This window comes from Zootoca vivipara, chromosome 4 (assembly GCF_965207765.1).
Source record: "Zootoca vivipara chromosome 4, rZooViv2.hap1.1, whole genome shotgun sequence".
Taxonomy (NCBI): Eukaryota; Metazoa; Chordata; class Lepidosauria; order Squamata; family Lacertidae; genus Zootoca; species Zootoca vivipara.
Window position 1 is genome coordinate 13,312,996 of NC_142587.1, and position 19,713 is coordinate 13,332,708.

A 19,713-nucleotide genomic window follows, 5' to 3' on the forward strand; every position below is an offset into this window, starting at 1 on the left:
GCAGTTTATGTCTACCCCTCCATCGTATCTCAATGGGTAGACCTAGCATCCCAGAAACCTTCATTATTTCCCTGGATCCCATTGCCCCATCCAGCTCTTACTTAATTGCGCTGCTGCTGTAGTCAAATTTACAGCATCTTTCCATTTTCCTAAAAAATAAATACCCACCCCAAACTCCAGAATAACCGCACTGCCATACACCACTCTAATTTCCCCGCCTTAAAAATAGCTAGGATGGGTGGTATTTGCAGTGGCATTAGCAGAGTAATTAGTTAATGGTTTTTAAATATTTGCAAGGGCCGTGAGAATCCTATTTTTGGTATGAAATAAGACCCATTAGGAATATCATTAGCACCTGTCTTTGCTGCTACCTTGTGCTTTTATGATACTCCCCATCACAGCTGTACTAACATTCTGAATAACAGAATTGTTTTCTTTGAGACAATGATCAGTTCCCCAAAATAAAAGGCTTAAAAATAAACTGAGGAAGTTTCTTCTCTAGAGTCTAGGCAATTGGTGTTTCACTCTAGTCAGCCCTTTGCCTGATTAACTAGATATGCTTTGCTAAAAGTCTATCAATTTTATGACTTTAGTCCAGGCTTCCTCAACCCCGGCCCTCCAGATGTTTTGAGACTACAATTTCCAGCATCCCTGACCACTGGTGTTGCTAGCTAGGGATCATGGGAGTTGTAGGCCAAAAACATCTGGAGGGCCACGGTTGAGGAAGACTGCTTTAGTCATAGGCTAAGATCACTAAGAGGCAGAAGCAGGATAGTTTCTTGTAAATCAAAAGATTTCTGCATGTGGCGCCTCATCTCTCAACTTCCACAAGAACCAGAAGCTTACTTAATTAATTTTTTTATATAAAAATAAATAAAGCTCCGCACCTGGAAAATATGGCTCAGCTTGGGGGGGGGGGGTGGACACCAATGTGCGTCTTCAGTTCTTTTTAGTACTTGGATACCTAGCAAATATTATTTCATGGTTTCTACACACAAATTTAAATGAAATTATTCAGACATTCATAGAACAAATAAAATAAAATAAAAATTCTCTCCTGTAGCAGTGAATTAGTCATTCACCAAAAATACAAGTCTTGGGATATGCTAGTCCTGACTGCAGTTACCTGATTTACAAATTATAAGTAACCTGGGTGTCCTGCTTGAAAAATCTGTCTTTAAATGCCTTTGGATAACTTGTTATTCCATGTTTAATTAATACTCCCTACTAGAAGTTGAAGTTGGTTATTCACAGCCACCCCTCCATATGCTACAGACTGTGACCTTTCTGCCCCATTAGGCTAGGTGACAGTATATTTTCCAACCGGACATAAATGGGAACTTTAATTGAGGGAGATTGCCATTCTTTCTAATTATGAAAAATGCCAGAACAGAGCCGATCAAGAGAGCAGAGCAGTCATCTTCCCATGTTACCCACTGAACAAATATGTTAATCCCATTAGAAAGGTTAGGCAGCTTTAGATGTTCAGCCCAGTGTGTCTTAATAATCTAGATCTCTTTTCAGATTAGGCCTTTCATGGTAAAATACTATCCAGAGTTCAGGTCAGTATCTCAGCCATAAACAAATATGCACACCATCAATGCACCCTGGTGCATTTTGTCAACAGAAAATGAGAAGGAAACCTGTTTTAATTGTTGCAGGGCTATCTGGTCTATTGGTGAACAGGAGCATGAATGAAAGTTTGCAGTGCTATGTCAGGATAATCATGGGAAAACCATGGTTAATCATGTGCTGAACACATAAGAAATTGTCTACAGTGGAACCTCGGTTTATGAACACCTCGGTTTATGAATTTTCGGTTTACGAACGCCGCAGACCCATCTGGAACGGATTAATTCACTTTCCATTACACCCATGCTTCGGGTTATGTACGCTTCAGGTTGAGTACTCCACGACCCGTCTGGAACGGATTAATCCACTTTCCATTACTTTCAATGGGAAAGTTCGCTTCAGTTTATGAACGCTTCAGTTTATGAACAGACTTCCGGAACCAATTGTGTTCATAAACCGAGGTACCACTGTACTACAAAGAATTGTATCTGTCTTTAGGAGAAAGAAAGGCTTATAAGGCCATACTTCATACTTCTGACCAAAATTCTGATGCCAGTCAAGCAATGGCTGTCCTCCAAGATACCAATAAGGTTAATGTTTTTGGAGCTACCTTTTGCACATTATTCTTATGTGGCACAGGCCCTCTTTCTTTTGAATACTGCACCTTTGCATGCAAGCTCGTTAACTGAATCTTTGTCCATTTTTTAAATCAAGGTTAGAGGTTTGGCCTCATGAACATCTTCCTCTGGTGAGGTATCTGAGATGAGATTTAATATTTATTATTAATTAAATTTGCATACCTGTAGCCTTTGATCTGCAATGACTCCTTTGCAGCTACAGGTGACTATGTTCTGTTATAGTCCATTGGATGTGGGATATGCCTTTGTGAATGGAGCTGGAAGCTAGTCCTGCATGATCATGTCTCCCAGAGGAAGTTATTATCAGATTAATCAAAAATCATGGAGGATAAGGCTGTCAATGGTTATTAGCCACTGTTGATATATTCTGTCTCCAGTGTTGAAGGCACTATGCCTCTGAATACCAATTATTTCAAATTGCAAGTAGGGAGAGAGCTGTTTCACTCAGGTCAATCCTGCTCAGGTCCTATAGGGTAAAAGGTAAAGATAAAGGACCCCTAGATGGTTGAGTCCGGTCAAAGGCGACTATGGGGATGAGGCACTCATCTCGCTTTCAGGATGAGGGAGATGGCCTTTGTCCACAGACAGCTTTCTGGGTCATGTGGCCAGCATGACTAGACTGCTTCTGCTGCAACAGAACACCATGACGGAAGCCAGAGTGCACAGAAATGCCGTTTAGCTTCCTGTCGCAGCGGTACCTATTTATCTACTTGCACTGGTGTGCTTTTGAACTGCTAGGTTGGCAGGAGATGGGACCGAACAATGGGAGCTCACCCTGTTGCAGGGATTTGAACCACCAACCTTCCGATCGGCAAGCCCAAGAGGCTCAGTGGTTTAGCCCACAGCGCCACCCACATCCAATAGGCATTTGGTTGGTCGCTGTGAGAAGGGGTTGTTGGACTAGATGGGCCCCTTTGATATGATCTAGCAGGGCTCTTCTAAAGGAAGGCAATACGACAAGCTTTACTACAGAGGCCAAACACTGGATTATGCTTGAAGAAACTTCCATTAAGATATAGATTTAGATTTTCTTTGTGCACCTCCAACCCAAATGTCATTTGCATGCAGAGTTACCACTCACAAGGACATCCTTAAGCACTCTGATGTGGGTTATCACAGGTTATCCAGGGCTGGATCCAGACACATCAAAGAAGCGTTTCAGTTAAATGTGTTGTAAATTTAAACAGGGAAAACAGGTAGAGAAAAGCAGGACTCCACAGCACCACCTGGTGGCGCAATGTTATATCACATATACAATGTATATAAATCACTTTTTCTTTACCAGTCTAGCTGCGTCCCAGGTCTGCACAAAAAGAATATAAGCAGCGAGCAGGCCTGTTTTACTGTGATAAAAGATGTTCCTTGGTACTTCTTTCTAAATGTAGTCCTTGATTCTACAAATACTCAGATGGATTGGTGCCTTTATCGTATTGTTGAATCTTCCATGCGAAAGAGACATTTTGTTTATGCCATTTGGATATTTCAGTGAGAAAAGATCAAAGAACTATAAATCAAACAAGTTTTATGGGGCTTTTACTGCCTCTCCTTCTCAAACTAATGTGACTGTCTGTACAGTTTTGAGACCAGAGTCTGTATAAAATTGGGGCAGTAAATTGCCATAAATCCTTAGCTTTATCTGAAACTTGATATACCTGACTTAGATGCACCTACTGTGATGATACCATTAGAAGCATTCTCATGTCAGGTGGGCACCAACCATAACAATAAAAAGACACCTTTATATATGCCATCTATAACCATGGAAACTCACACTTCTGCAAGATACCCCCCCCCCCACACACACACATACTAAAGCTCAGGGATACTGGAAGTTGCAGTCCACAAACATCTGGAGGCAATAGGTTGAAGAAGACTGATTTAATTAAAGGCATTTTCATAACATTGGGGAAGCTAGTCCCTCTGGTTTTCTGCATTTACGTTGTTCGCATACATTTTCAGAGCCACACGTACAGCAATATAATTTACTTGGTCTGTATCACACTGAGAAGCTAGCCACTTGGATGTAGAAGCCACTTGATGTGGAATTACTTTCCACTTACTACGGCAGAGTAAGACGGTAACCAGCTTTCCATTAACTGTTTCCCCCCTTAAAAATAAAATAAAAATCAACATCTCATTGCAATTTGCCTATAGTTATTCAGAGGATTAGTTAAGAAATGTCAGTGAACAGATACTGACTGCTCATTAACATTCATGGCATTACCCCTTCTGTTGGGTTGGTTTCAGCTGCTGATAGAGCAATACTTTAAAAAGATATTGGCTTGGCTGCAAAACAGCTGCTCAGCAAAGCCACTATGCAGGGGGAATTGGTGATAATGAGATGATAGTATTACGACAACTCTGGGAGGATAATATATCTTAAGCTGTTTTGAGGTATGCCGTGTGTTGTCTGAGTACTAATAAACACAACTGTCTGTCCAGTCCTGTAAGGGGTTGTTCCTCAGTGGGCAAACAGTTCAGACCCCATCGCTTCCTGAAATTCAAGAAGAGCTATAAATGTGAATCAAATCTCTGCAAATTGTGATGTTTCTTTGTCCCATACATACTTTCAAGGATGAAAGAGTATCAGCTGATTTGCTTCAGTGCTCCTTTACTTGAAGGACTTGATGTTAGTACATTTGGAAGTGCTTGATATTATTCTGAGGCTAAATAATAGTTCTAAAGTTGTGGCTCACTGTTGCTGTATGTGGCATATATGGTTGGCAGCCAGCTGTCAACCTGGAGAAAACATGTCTTCCTTTAAATGCTCCAGAGCAACAGAAGAGTGTGCAGCTAGTGTAATTTGATCTCATACATCCTTCGGCCCTCCATCAGCTTTCTACCCCTGACTTTATGTAGGACAAAACAGCAAGTCCTGCTCACTACCGTACAATAAACAGGGAAACAGATTTGGCAAAGAAGCCAGAAGGCTATTACAGGGTGATGCATATTCTCCTGATATTTCAAAGCTTTCAAAGGGATGTGGATTGTCCACTACTAATCCTGTTTAGTTGGGCAGGAGAGCTGAAAAAATGGCGCAGCTGGCAACCAATGTTCTCCTTGGGTTTCAGATAGTACATGGGCAGACGAGTCTTAAAAGCCCCGCAAACAAATTTTCATGGCCCTCTAGCGGCCATGAATGCTTATTAATCAGAAGTAATGTATTTAGTAATGTATTTAGTGGTAACTCTGAAAGTGTATACACTGGTACCTCGGAAATTGAACGGAATCCGTTCCAGAAGTCCGTTCGACTTTCAAAATGTTTGGAAACCAAGCTGTGGCTTCCGATTGGCTTCAGGAAGCTTCTGCAGCCAATTGGAAGCTGCGGAAGTCACCTCGGACGTTCGGGTTCCAAAGAACGTTTGCAAACCAGAACACTCACTTCCGTGGTTGTGGCGTTCGGGAGCCAAAACATTCAAATTGCAAGGCGTTCAGGATCCAAGGTACGACTGTACTCGATTTTGACCAAACTAAGCCTCCTAGAGCAAAACATGTATCAGGAGGTTTAATTTGGTCAGCATCAAGTATACACTTCCATAGTTAATACTAAATACAGGGCAGTGAAAATTTGTGTCCTAGAGCTGGCCGATCAGAAGGTCGGCGGTTTGAATCCCCGCAACGGGGTGAGCTCCCGTTGCTTGGTCCCTGCTCCTGCCAACCTAGCAGTTTGAAAGCACGTCAAAGTGCAAGTAGATAAATAGGTACCGCTCCGGCAGGAAGGTAAACAGCATTTCCATGCGCTGCTCTGGTTCACCAGAAGCAGCTTAGTCATGCTGGCCACATGACCCAGAAGCTGTATGCTGGCTCCCTTGGCCAATAAAGCGAGATGAGCACAGCAACCCCAGAGTCATCCGTGACTGGACCTAATGGTCAGGGCTCCCTTTACCTTTACCCATGTATTATCTGAAACACAAGGGGTGCATTGGTTTCCAGATGTGAAATATATTGACATTATTTTCAGCTCTCCTACCCCACTAGTTAGCTTGACCTTGGAGAAGAAATATTACTAGTAGTGAGAAAGGGGTGGAGAGAGACAGCAGAATATTCTACCCTTCAACCACTATTTTGGAATGCCAGATTTTTAGGCAGCAAAATATCTTGAGCTGTCACTGAATGCTTTTCTGCTATGGCTTTATTCCCCCCCCCAAAAAAAACTAACAACGCAGCACAGTCACAACAATGACTCTGAAATGTATTAGACAATAATTAAGGGCTATTCAAAAGCTAAGCACAAAAGCCATCTGTGTGACATCTCTGCTGGTAAATTTCCCTAACTGTTTGAGTTTCATTCCACCAAAAGGCACTCCATTCAGGTGATCAGTTTCTACCTTTTGCATCTATCTATTGCAATTTGCTGCATATCCCATGAAAAAGCTCTTCCAAAACTGCACACCAATTATGTGATGAAATGAGTACTGTACTAAAAGTTTCAGCATAATTAGAGTAGCATTGTTCATCCTTCCATGAATCAACACAATTTTCTTCCTCCTACATAATTCCAGCATATGCTTTGATGGAGAGAATGAAAATATCCACAAGAAAGGGAACATGTGCTTCAACCCCTGCAAAGCTGCTGAATCATCTTTTGCTTTGACTCTGGAGGACGTGACAATCTCTCTGGAGTGATTCGGAACACAACAAAAGTAAGTATAAAGTCACTTCACTACAAGTGCACTGGGCATAGACATTGGCAAATATTTGCCCTTTGGCAACCATGTCATAAGGCAAGTGTGAGAATTCAATCTTTCTCTGTGCTTGTAGGTTTGGTTAGAAAAGAGCATCTCTGGTCATATTGACAAAGGATATTTCTCTCTGGTTGGCAACACTGCAACCTTCATGCATCTTGGGAAGAGATATAAGTCCCTTGGGAATCAAACACTTTCATTTTTACATATTAATGACAAAAGTTGTGTGCTATTGGGAAAGGTAAGTTTAAAACCTCCCAATAATGTGCTTTAGAATAATGTGTGTAGAATAATGACTTTCCCCCTGCTTTCTGGGCAGGGTTCCACATCCACCATAGTAGGGACATTTCAGTTCATAAAGGATGTTTATTAGTATAGTTTTCGGAGTGAACCCTAGGCAACATATTCCAGCAAGAGTTTACCTAAGCCCCCACCACATCCATGATTTATATTTTGTAAAATGTAAATGTGCCCATTCAGGCAAACAAATAGAAAAGGGGCCATGGCATATCAAGTGAGACGGACCTAATACTTCATCCATGTGCTGTTTTAAACAGTGTGCAAGTCTTTCATCTCTCAGCAGCCCATCCTTTCATATCATTGGGATTAACAGGAATAATTACAGATAAGGGATGCCAGCTTTAAAGGAAGCTCTTATCCTAGCAGGACAACAACTGAATGTGATATCTAATTGCCTGGAAAATACAATTAACATTCATTCTGAACAAGTGGTATTCTGTGACAAACTAGGGGATTCCAACTAAGGAAACTGACCGTACAATGGATTAATTGATTGAGCCTTTTATGATGTGACACACATGATCAACAGTCTCATATGGTTATCTATTGCCGGATGGTATAATTCAGACTGGAGGTGGGGGCAGGAATCAAATGTTTGGATGTCCTATTTTAAAAGCATCATGTACATATAAAACTAGCATGCTAAAGAAGAAGATAATAGCCTAGCCTTATCTATGTCATGTTTGTTTTGTAAGTTCAGGAAATGATTTTCCACGGGAGAGCATCTTTTATCTGCCACTTCAAGTGAAATAGGCTGTCTACATTATGTACAGTTCCATGGATGACTGTGCAGATTGGCTCCAAGAATAAGCTAAATATAACATACTACTCACCATCAAATTTCTTGTGCCTGGACACAAAGGTTGTGCGCACAAAATGACTCGTCTCCTCCACCAAGTTTTCAAATTCCAGTTTGCTTTGCTGGCTTAGCTTGTCTTCCATTTCTGATGTGCAGCATGTATATTCCTGAGGGCAGATTCTCAAATGTTCCCCTGCAATAACCATAAATGAATGCAACATATGAATGAAGACATGCAAAATTTACATCCCTGTTCATATGCACACACTGGTCCCACTTTACGAACATTCGCTATGTGAAATTTCACATATCCATACCAAAGGCATTTGTAGCCAAACCTATACATATTACATATTCAGATATCTGAGCAGAGCATTTTTTACTTCCTTGTTTGCCTTTTGCTGGCTGGCTGAGGAACAGAGGGAGGGGGAGCAATCGGGCAAACCAGAGAGCATTTGTTTGTATGTTTTCCTGTCTTAAAAAAAGGGGGGGTCAAATTTGTGTGGTTGAAAATGCATTAGAAATTTTCCCATAGAAATCAATGGAAATTGTCAACTCATTCTGTAAACACTCACCTTCTGTTCAGTGAGCAAGATGTGCATGTTCTGTCAAGTTCCTACCAGCAAATTGCTTTCCACTCATTTGCAATGAAATCATTAGTCACTGCACAGCCAGTCATTTCTCCAACCAAAGGGACTGTGTAATGTAATGGTGGAAGGAACTAGAGTGCATAACTCAAAAGAACCTTTTGGTGCAATCAGGTGTTTGAGTCTTCTCAGGGATGGGGACCTGTTCTCTCACCAGGGCGGTATTCCATGAAACATTCAGAGGCAATGTGTGAAGTCTACTGGATGGGGCCTAAGACAAAAAGCAGAGGGGGCACTCCCTTTCATACTCTTTCAGCCACTCAACATGCTAACAGGGAAGACCAGATTTGCTCTTAGCCAAACATTTGGATGGATTGCTTAATTTAGCTTCTCCCCTTTTCCTTTTCCATTGCTGAATCTATTTTGGCTCCCTGCATCACCCCCCTTCCAATCTCCTTCTCTATCCCAGTCTCCGTCTCCTCCATATGAAATAAGCTGCCTGAAATAAGGTCAGAGGTCATAAAGCCACAAGTTTCCCACTCCAGGCCATCTGAATAAGGAAGGATGTTGCCAGCTGAAAGAAAGCTAGCAGAAAAGGGTCCTAACTAATGAGTGAGTCCCTGGATCTTGGAAATACCACTAAGAAAGTCATCTTTCGCAACTCTGGTAAATGCACGAATGCCCTGGAACTCAGACGTTTTGGCTCCTGCAAACCTGGAAGTGATTGTTCCAGTTTGTGGACATTCTTTTGGAACCCGAACATCCAATGGGGCTTCCGGGGCTTCTGGTTGGCTGCAGGAAAGCCGTTATTAGGTTTTCGAACATTTTGGAAGTCGAACGGCCTTCCGGAACGGATTCTGTTCGACTTCGAAGGTATGACTGTGCATCTCTTGTAGATCTTCTCAGTAGAGGTGTCCACCCTGTGGAATGCCCTCCCATCAGATGTTGAGGAGATAAATAACTATACAACTTTTAACAGCCCTATATACGGTAGGGAAGTTTTTAATGTTTTATTACACTTTAATGCTTGTGTGCCTATATATTAGAGCTTAAGCTCCATTCTGGCTTCATCCTTTGCATTTTTATAGCAACGTCTGACTGTCACAAGTTCTCATAGACAAAATCAGATTTCTTGTTAGACACACATCATTGTAAGTAAAAATGCAATGAAGTATTTAATTAATGTTTATGCTACACAAAAGAAAAGCAATAGAGACGTAATGATTTTCATTCAGTTCCACAGATTTATCTCTTGGTGTACCATGCCACTGCTCTTGACAGTATTGGTTTCTTCAATGGAGGCTACAAGTAGAAGCCCATTATTTAGCTCATGAAATTAAAATACTCGGTTATTACTACATGAACCGTGAATTTCCAATTGGCGCTGTTCTCTGGTTGTCAGAAATATTTAGGCTGGCTTGCAAAAAGGAGAAAAATCCACTGTCCCCTTGAGAAATAGAATAAATGCCCTGACTGTGAGAAGAGCTACACATGTGCCAATGTAAATGTTTCACTTGCAGCACAAACCATGCTGATTGAAATCTCAACATGCTCCTTTAATGCACAGAAGCAAGACAAGGGCTTACATATTATTCAGTGCCTAACTTTTCCAAGACTGAATATGTATTTACATCTCTATAGGCTCGTATAGTACTCATACCATAAACATTGTACCATTGACTTGCCCTTCTGCTTTCCTTTTTCTACTTATGCTATGCTTGTCACCAATGGAACCCGAGCTAGCTCAAGGCATAGAACCTCGGTTCCAAGTGGGGTGAAAGCATTTCCAGAATGGAGTCAGGATTCTCTGCTTCATAATTTTCAACCTTCATCCCCTGGGCATGTGAGGTGGGAATCTAGCTTGACTCAGGAAGTTGCTTTGAAGTTCACGTCATGCTTCTAACACTAGGGTTTTTTTTTAATCTGGGATGTCTTTAACGTGAACATTGCAACCCAACAGGAGAACTATGCACTTGGGATTCTAGAAAGGAACTCAGTGGTGCGAAGGGCAAGCACGTGACTGAAATTCATTCCTTCTGAAATTCTGGGTTTTCATAGGACAACAGTTCGTGATTGACAGGTGGGACCAACAAACCAGACAATCCTAAATATGACAGAATCAAAACATTGAGATCATAGAATCACAGAATCATAGAGTTGGAAGAGACCACAAGGGCCATCCAGTCCAACCCCCTGCCAAGCAGGAAACACCATCAAAGCATTCTTGACATATGCCTGTCAAGCCTCTGCTTAAAGACCTCCAAAGAAGGAGACTCCACCACACTCCACAGATGAGGGAGAGTGGACCTGCTTGTTTGCCAGTCAGGGAGAAAATGAGCAATCAGGCAATGCAATCTAGTGCTCCTCACCACCACCATCACAACTGTCTGGGTAAGAGGTGAGTGAACAGGAAAGTAGGCTCAAATTATTTATTGGCAGAACTTGATGGAATTTGTGTGCCCCTTCTGATAGGATGAAGCCAAGCTGATTTCAGACAGGTAAGCATTTGGTTTACAAACATCCGCACAGGGCATTAGAGCCTAGTTAGTATGTAAATGTTGGATGTTGTTAGGCTTCCATGCTTCAGTGAATTGCTATCGGTAATCTTGCAAATTAACCTTATGCCAATAACAATAGCAACAATTGTTGGTGGTCGTACAACAGCACACAGAGTGCAACAAGAACTGAGAGATTGGGGGGGGGCTAGTTTAATCTCACTGTAAAGAAGTGGTACAATGACAATATTTCTATTTCTAAAAATAACAAATTAACGGCTTCTCCATGAACAACATGATCCCTGAACAGGCTAAGTTTGAATCCCTTCACCTTTCCCCCCCAATGTTCTCGGTTTTGTAACACATTGTTCTAAAATGACATCAAGGTATCGATTTTGGCATTTACAAACCTTGATGATTTTACAGGCTGTAACCTCTCCAACGAACATGCTGCTCTTTTACCCTGGGAAATTCCATGCATTTTGTATTCTTACGGCACTTTCAGCAAAGACTCTATAGCATAAGGGGCATCAGATACAGCTAGCTGCCTTCCTCTTGCCCCAAAGAGTGTCTCCATAGAGAAGCTTGACTGCATTAAGTTATGCTGTGCCAGCACTATGCCAGACACAAACAAGAATTAATTCAGCAGTTCACAATGACCTACTGCAACTCAGTGAACCACAGTGCTTCAGACTAAAGATGCTGACTTACATCTCTCTCCTTTCTCTGTGGCCCACATTATATAAATCAAGCCAATCACCTGCTACAAATTCAACAACTACCGTTCAATTCCAGTTTTTATTACAGCTGTAATCTCACACCTGTCTGCACTTGCTCCATATTGGCAAGCATTTGCAGTTGAATTTGGTACAAGCTGACATACTGGGAACTTATGTAACGTAGCACGGCAACTTACGGACCACACTTCTATACTCAAAGCCAGATGATTGTGGGGTTTGAACGACAGCTGTCTCCCACTCTCCCCAGTCTCTAGGGATTAACAGGAAATGAAACAGGCCTACATTTACATATGGGGGACCTGTCAGGCAACCACACAAAGAATTGGATGAGAGAAACAGGGCAAAGTGAAGTAAAAGCAGGGAAATTCCCTAGTCCTTATACAGTGGTATCTCGACTTACGAATAACTCCTACTTATGGATGTTTCTACTTACGAACGGAGCTCCACCCGCCATCTTGGATGCGATTTAGATAGGATTTTTTCGACTTACGGATTTTCAGATAGGGTTGCTTCAACTTACGAATTTTTTATCCCAATGCATTCCTATGGGATTTGACTTACAATTTTTTCGACTTGCGAATGTGCGTTTGGAACGCATTAAATTCGTAAGTCGATGTACCACTGTAGTTACTTTAGTGGATACTTTTAGTCTAGTGGTAGTAAAAGTGACCTCTCTAGTTTCCCTGAAGTTTTCTTCTTTTGCCAATGCTGTTTGATAACCTGATATTCCTCAGGTCATAAGTTTAAGGTCTGCTATTGGGGTTATGTCATGATACTCTGGGATGGTTCCAGAGTTAAGCAGAGTCATGACTAGATCTGGGTGATATCAGCTATTCAGCATTGTGAATACACTGCAATATAATGATACATCTTTTGGGAATTATACGGACAGACAGAACTGCCTAAATTGTATAAAATTTATTTATGTATGCTACTACATAGCTGCCAAGTCACCCGTATTCCCCGGGAAATCCCCATTTTTCCAGCTGATCCTAGCTGAAAAAAAAGGATTTTTTTTCCCCGGTTTATTCTGGCACGGTGGCCATTTTGGAACTGGGCGGAGCATGCTCAGAAGCGACTTTTGATGCTGCTCTGCCTAGTTCCAAAATGGCTGCAGCGCTACTTCTGGTCTGCTACTTCCGCCCAGTCCCTTATTTCTCCGACAGCAGCTTGGCAGGTATGTGCTACTACAGCAGCAAGAATGCTACTTGCCCAAAAGTGGAAAGAAGCAGAAGTCCCAGCTATGGAAGAATGGATACAAAAACTTATGGAATATGCAGAAATGGCAAATCTCACTGGAAAAAATAAGAAACCAAGATAACAAACTTTTTATAAAAGAACAGAAATGGTTTATTGAGTATTTACAGATAAATACAGCAGGATTATTGTAATAACCTGCAGTTTCATAAGAGTATATACTTAAAGTAGAATTGTTTGTAAAACTAATGAAATGTATAAACTTGGAAAGTATAATTTATTATTATTATTATTATTATTATTATTATTATTATTATTATTATTATTTTGGGGAAAAAATACATCACAATGTTGAAAAGTGGAGGGAGAAACAAGCTGCATCAGACCCAACCTTGCAACTCCCTTGGCAGGAGCAATGGCAATTTCACCCTGGCACCTAGCAGGGCCAGGGCCAATGCAGCTTGTTTGTGTGCTGGTGGTGGAGGGACTCAGGAGCAGTGGTGGTTTAATACATGATATACTGCTGGTTAAAAGGACCATCATGCCCTCAAACCGATCCTGGGTGACGTATTGTTACATCGCCTAGGGCTAGTCATGGCAACATGCTATTTGTGGAGCCTCCCACCTCCCAGGACTCCAGGAAGTGTGACACTCTGGAGTATTGGGCAGGGCGTGGCAGGATGGTATTACCCAACATGTCATGTTTCTGTGGTGGCTGCCATGTTCTTTTCCTCACAGAGTGCTCTGGAGTAACCTAGGATCTGGTGGAAAACCCAAGATGATGGCCAGAAAGCTTTTGGTGCCAGACACCATAAACATTTGAAATAAGTTAAAAATGGAGTCGAAGGCAAGTTTCAGAAGGAATCACCTGGAATGTAAATGTTGTAAATATGTAAATGTTGGCACCAGGCCCGATTATGTGGATTTAGAAAAAGGGTATCATGACATGGAGTTTTAAAATAGGTGTATCACTTGCTAGAAGAACAGTCAAAATGTAAAATTAGGATTTTACTTCTCCCACAGCTGAAATCTTACTAAAGCTCAGACCACAGTCGTTAATTATAATGGCACCCTTGTTAAAGTAGAGCTTAATCACACAAACGTATCTGAATTTATTATGATTTGCGACATAAATTTTACAATTACAAGAATAATATTTTTAATGATATACTCAGTTTTGATAGTGCCTGCCCTAACCCCTGTTGAAAGCCAGTCATAAATTCTACAATTTATAGTATACTACCTAAGGTTAAATTCATGTTAGAATGATGAAAAGAATGATATGACCATTTCTGAACTTTTCTATTGAAAAGGTTGTTCAAGAGTGAACAATCTTTCTTCTTCTTTCTTACAATCGAGGAAACTGTTTGGTTTCATATTCACAGGATTGCAAAGCTGCAAGGGACACAGAGGCTCATCTAGTCCAACCCCCTGCAATGCAGGAATCTTGACACTAGCCTCAAAGCCAACTTGAAACCATGCCATATCCTGTTTAGTGTTGCAAATGTGCTAACATTTTATTGCTGCACTACAAGGAGGAATAAACCTTAGTTTGAGAAATGATCCTTAGTTTGAGAATGCTGTTTTGTATTTTGTTGATTCAATGAGAAAAGTTTTATATAGTTTTCAGCAAGTTTTCTAGAGGGTCTATCAGTGCTAGTCAATAAATACAGGAGTGTCAGCTGCTTCCTGCAATGAGCGAAAAAAGTAATTGATCCCCTGCTAAATTTGCCCGTTTGCCCTCTGATGAAGAAATGACCAGTCCATAATTTTAATGGTAGGTTTATTGTAGCTGTGAGAAACAGAATAGCATCAGGAAAAATCCCAGAAACCCAGAAGACAAAAGTCAGAGATTGATGTGCATTATGATGAGTGAAATAAGTATTTGATCCCTTTGCAAAAGATAACTTAGTACTTGGTGGCAAAACCCATGTTGGCAATTACAGAGGTCAAAAGTTTCTTGTAGGTGGCCACCAGGTTTGCACATATCTCAGGAGGTATTTTGTCCCACCCTTCTTTGCAGATCCTCTCCAAGTCAATAAGATTTCGAGGCTGACGTGTAGCTACTTGAACCTTCAGCTCCCTCCACAGATTTTCAATGGGATTAAGGTCTGGAGACTGCCTAGGCCACTCCAGGAGCTTAATGTGCTTCTTCTTGAGCCACTCCTTTGTTGCCTTGGCCGTGTGTTTTGGGTCATTGTCATGCTGGAATACCCACCCTTGACCCATTTTCAATGCCCTGGCCGAGGGAAGGAGGCACTCACCCAAGATTATTCTGTCTCTCACAGCTACAATAAACCTACCATTAAAATTATGGACGGGTCATTTCTTTGTCAGAGAGCAAACAGGCAAATTTAGGAGGGGATCAAATACTTCCCCCCCCCACACTGTACATATATGAATATAGTAACATTAGAAGCTGACTTACACTGAGCCAGATCATTAATCATTCTAGGCCAGTACTGACCACACTAATTGCAGAGTTCTCCAGGGCCACAGGAGAACAGAGGTCTTCCATTGAAGGCCCTTGAGCTGTAGATGCCAGGGTTTGCAAAACAGCCATTGTTCAACTGAGCTGTGGCATCGTGTGGCTCCGAAGTAAAACTACCATCAACATTGTGCTACTAACTTCCACACTGAGTGGGTTTAGAACTACATCCATCCTTATGCTTTGTTTGCAAAAGTTGGATGGAGATAAACATTGCATCTATCTTAGCTGTACTGCAAATATTGCATTTTGCTTGCACCCTTTTCAGAACATTGCTGGGAATCTAGTTTACATTTCTTTCACTAACTGTTTATTCAGTAGAAAGGTCACAACTGACACTCGCCTCCTTGCAGTCACAATTCTTCTGGAGTTATAGATTTAATACCATAAATTTCTTATAATAAATGCCAGCCCAGAGTCTGTGACGCCAGATGTTCCCATTGCTTGCCAGAGTTTCCCACTCATTCATGTCGAGTCTCCCAAGTCACATTTGCAAAGATCTTCACATCAGAACTGTGGGTGATTTATGTGCCTTTTAGCACTGGTTATCTCACTATAAAATATGCATGTGAACAAGCCTACATGGCCATCTTTGAAAGAGAGGGCGCAAAAATGTCTGTAAGCTTGGGAAGTGTTATAGGGTTAAGTTTGGATAAGAGGCAGCTTCCAAATTTATAGGTGGAATGTGTGTTTTCTAGCTGGGATCCCTGGGGTCTCTAGTTAAAACTCGGAGCAAACCGGTAGCTCTACTCTGTCGACCAAAAGCCTAAGCTTCTAGAACTTATACCAATTTCAACCTTCACACTGTTTGCAAATACAGTGGAACCTCGGTTTATGAACACCTCGGTTTATGAATTTTCGGTTTATGAACGCCGCGGACCCATCTGGAACAGATTAATTCACTTTCCATTACTTTTAATGGGAAAGTTCGCTTCAGTTTATGAACGCTTCAGTTTATGAACAGACTTCCGGAACCAATTACACCCATGTTTCAGTTTATGAATGCTTCAGTTTAAGTACTTCGCGGACCCGTCTGGAACGGATTAATCCACTTTCCATTACTTTCAATGGAAAAGTTCGCTTCAGTTTATGAACGGTTACTCCGCGGACCATCTGGAACAGATTAATCCACTTTCCATTACTTTCAATGGGAAAGTTCGCTTCAGTTTATGAACGCTTCAGTTTATGAACAGACTTCCGGAACCAATTGTGTTCATAAACCGAGGTACCACTGTAGTGTGAATGTTACACACCTCTGTTTCCTTTATATCTGAATAGGGTACTGAGGCTAGGGCAGGCATCATCCAGGTTGTTGTCAAAGCTAGGACAGAGGTTTCTTTTTTCCTACTCCTGAGTCACTGGCAGCATTAGCACCTGCACGGCTGACTTTAGGGAGAACTTTAGGGATGTGAAGTTGAAGGGTCCTTTTGCAAACTAATGTCCCCTTCTCCAAACTGGCAAATTGTCCCTCCTGGATGCTGGACTTGAATTAATTTCCTTGGTTCTGTGTTCCCTTTAAAAGGTGGTCCTTCACCTGGGTAATGAACAAAGTGGTGCAGAAATAAATTCTTACCACAGCAGGCTGCTACCTTAGTCCCCCACAGTGACAATTTGTCACTTATCAAAGCAGGCACAACACATAAAAGGTTACCCTTTTATCATAGCAACCCCATAGGTTGGGCAAGGATGAGAGATTGAAGTAGTCCTAAGGGCAGCCAGTTATCTGCTTGACCAAGATAGGGGTTGAACTCACATCTGGACTCAGCTCAGTACAGTCATACCTCATATTATGTCCACTGCGGGTTACGTCTTTTCAAGTTACGGACGCGCCGAACCTGGAAGTCCCAAAATGGGTTACATCCAGGTTCAGCGCACACACATGCACACTAAATCACGCTTTGCACATGCACAGAAGTGCTGAATTGTGTCATGTGCGTGCGCAGATGTGGCACTTCAGGATGAGGCCTTTTCATGTTGCCAGCGGGCCTCCAGAACGGATCCCATTTGCAACCAGAAGTACCACTGTACTCTTAACTCTGTAACACTGCCTCATTTTGTCAAATGTCTTGGTGAGATCAGCAAAAGCAAGGAAGAGCTGTTTTGCATTGCTTTCTGCATTTAGGTTAGCTGGTGCAGATTGCGATCATATCAGAAGTCAAGACTGTCTTCTTGGTGCATCTACATGAGATCAGTTATAACTTACATTAGCATGGCTAGAATGCTAAGGATGGAAGTTTTGAGGTCCATAACTTAACAGCGCATTCTTACAATTCATTGTTTTAGTATGAGATCTTATGTTTCTCTAGTGTTTTGCTCTCTGAGGATGTTGGATATGCAAACCCATTTCTGTGTAATCAATAAAGATGCCTTTATTCTTACTTATTTTGCCATATCATAAGGCATATTAGTCACAAGTTAGCATGTGATTCTATTCTTCCATTAACGAGAAGCAAACATCTTTATTTGATGTGTGAGCATAGAAAGTTAAAGAGGAATTATGTCAGCACTAGGTGTGGAAGACCAGAAATGCAGGGTGCTGGAAGCATGAGCCTCAATAGGAGAGAAGCACAGAAGAAAGTGTAGGGGGGGAGGACTGGGGAAAAGAGGGAGGGAGAGAGCGCAGATAGGTGATTGGAAAGCTGGCAAGTATAAGTACTTGGCACCTTGGCTTTCTGCATTTTTCAAAAGCAATACCCCAACACAGAAAACCATCACTGTTTTACAGTTATTCAAGCAGTTTTACTACAATTGTGTAGCACTAGGACGTAGTAAAATCATCCACTGCTTTCAGGCAGCAAATAGTTGCTACATCATCATTACGTCAAGCCACAGGATGGAGGAGAAGCTAAGCTGTTTGCTACTGAGATTTTACCAGTCCATTTTTCCCCATAGATTTTTGGGATGGTTTTCATAAACAGGTAGACAGGCTCAGGAATGTCTGTTTCTGTGACTCCTGCAACCACACAATTTGGAAGGCAGCAGGGCTGCCTGGGGCAAAAAACGATGATGACCACTTGCACATCACAAAAATATGGGGAATGCATAACAAAAAAGGGGTGAGGGCACAGCTCTGCAAAAAAGGTGTATATTATCATCTATATGCATAAATATAAATTCAAAAAATACTGGTAGTTACTGTAATTTAAATAGAAATATACCACACCATGGTAATCAAACAACCTGGGTGCTTGTCTAAATTTATTGTTCCAGTGCTAACTTTTGAGGGGCAAGGCGCTTGCTTTTACAAAGTACTTTGCTTTGAACCACACCTTGACCGGATGACTCTTTGTAGTCCCCTCCCCCATCAATGACTTGCTGGCACCCCCATCCCAATTTCATGTTCAGAAACAGACTGGATGATTCTAGACAAGATCCCTGCCTTGCAGGGGATGAACTAGATGAGCCTTGGAGTCCCTTCCAATTCTATGATTCTGTGGACCTGCAGTTGACTCTTACTTCAACAATAGCGATGAGACAGATCTCCCTTACCTAGACCATACCCGAGGGGCACAAACTAGCTTAGGGGATAAACAACACACACCTTGCATCCACCTTATTCTGTTGAATGGTTGGGCCAGCCTTCAAAGGCACCTAGATGAGTCAACACACAATGTTTGTAGCCAGGCTTGACCAGGGACAACCAATGGACTGCTTGGGTGGGTAGAACTACATTGGGGCCTGAGAGAATAACACAACTGTTTAAGGCAGTTGAGCAGGGCAACAGATCAAGAAGGCCCTGTCCTAGTCCCTAACTGATCCCCACCATTTCCAACATGGTTCTGTCATGGCGTGGAAAGCTCAGGCATTGCTGCACCTCCATCTCTTCCTGCCACCCGAGCAGAAGTCATTTCATACAATGTTAACATGCTAACACTGTACAAAGCAAATGTATTTGTGGTGTTTGCAATATTGTGGGATCTCCCTCTTCAGCACAAAAAGCAATTTTGAGGAGACTCCAGCCGTCCGCCAATAAGGTGTATGTATCCTAAGACACATGTCATAACATCAATGCAGATTTAACCACATCTCACTCTGTCTGTCTGTCTGTCTGTCTGTCTGTTTGTCTGTCTGTCTCTCTCTCTCTCTCTCTCTACCTGTGTGTGTGTGTGTGTGTGTGTGTAGCTGAATGCTAGCAAACCAGAAACGTTTGATTTAGTATTCTAGCCAATATTCAAGTGAAGAAAATTGAAATATCCATTCACCGGACCAAAG

At 41.7% G+C, this 19,713-nt stretch overlaps 1 protein-coding gene across 1 annotated transcript in view; it reads right to left on the reverse strand.

Moving 5' to 3' along the window:
- GPC6 (glypican 6) overlaps nt 1-19,713 on the reverse strand; it is a 709,291-nt gene that overhangs the window by 478,345 nt on the left and 211,233 nt on the right. Inside the window, exon 2 of the mRNA XM_035116478.3 lies at nt 8,029-8,187. Coding sequence (XP_034972369.1) covers nt 8,029-8,187 — 159 coding nt within the window. The remainder of the gene's footprint in view (nt 1-8,028; nt 8,188-19,713) is intronic.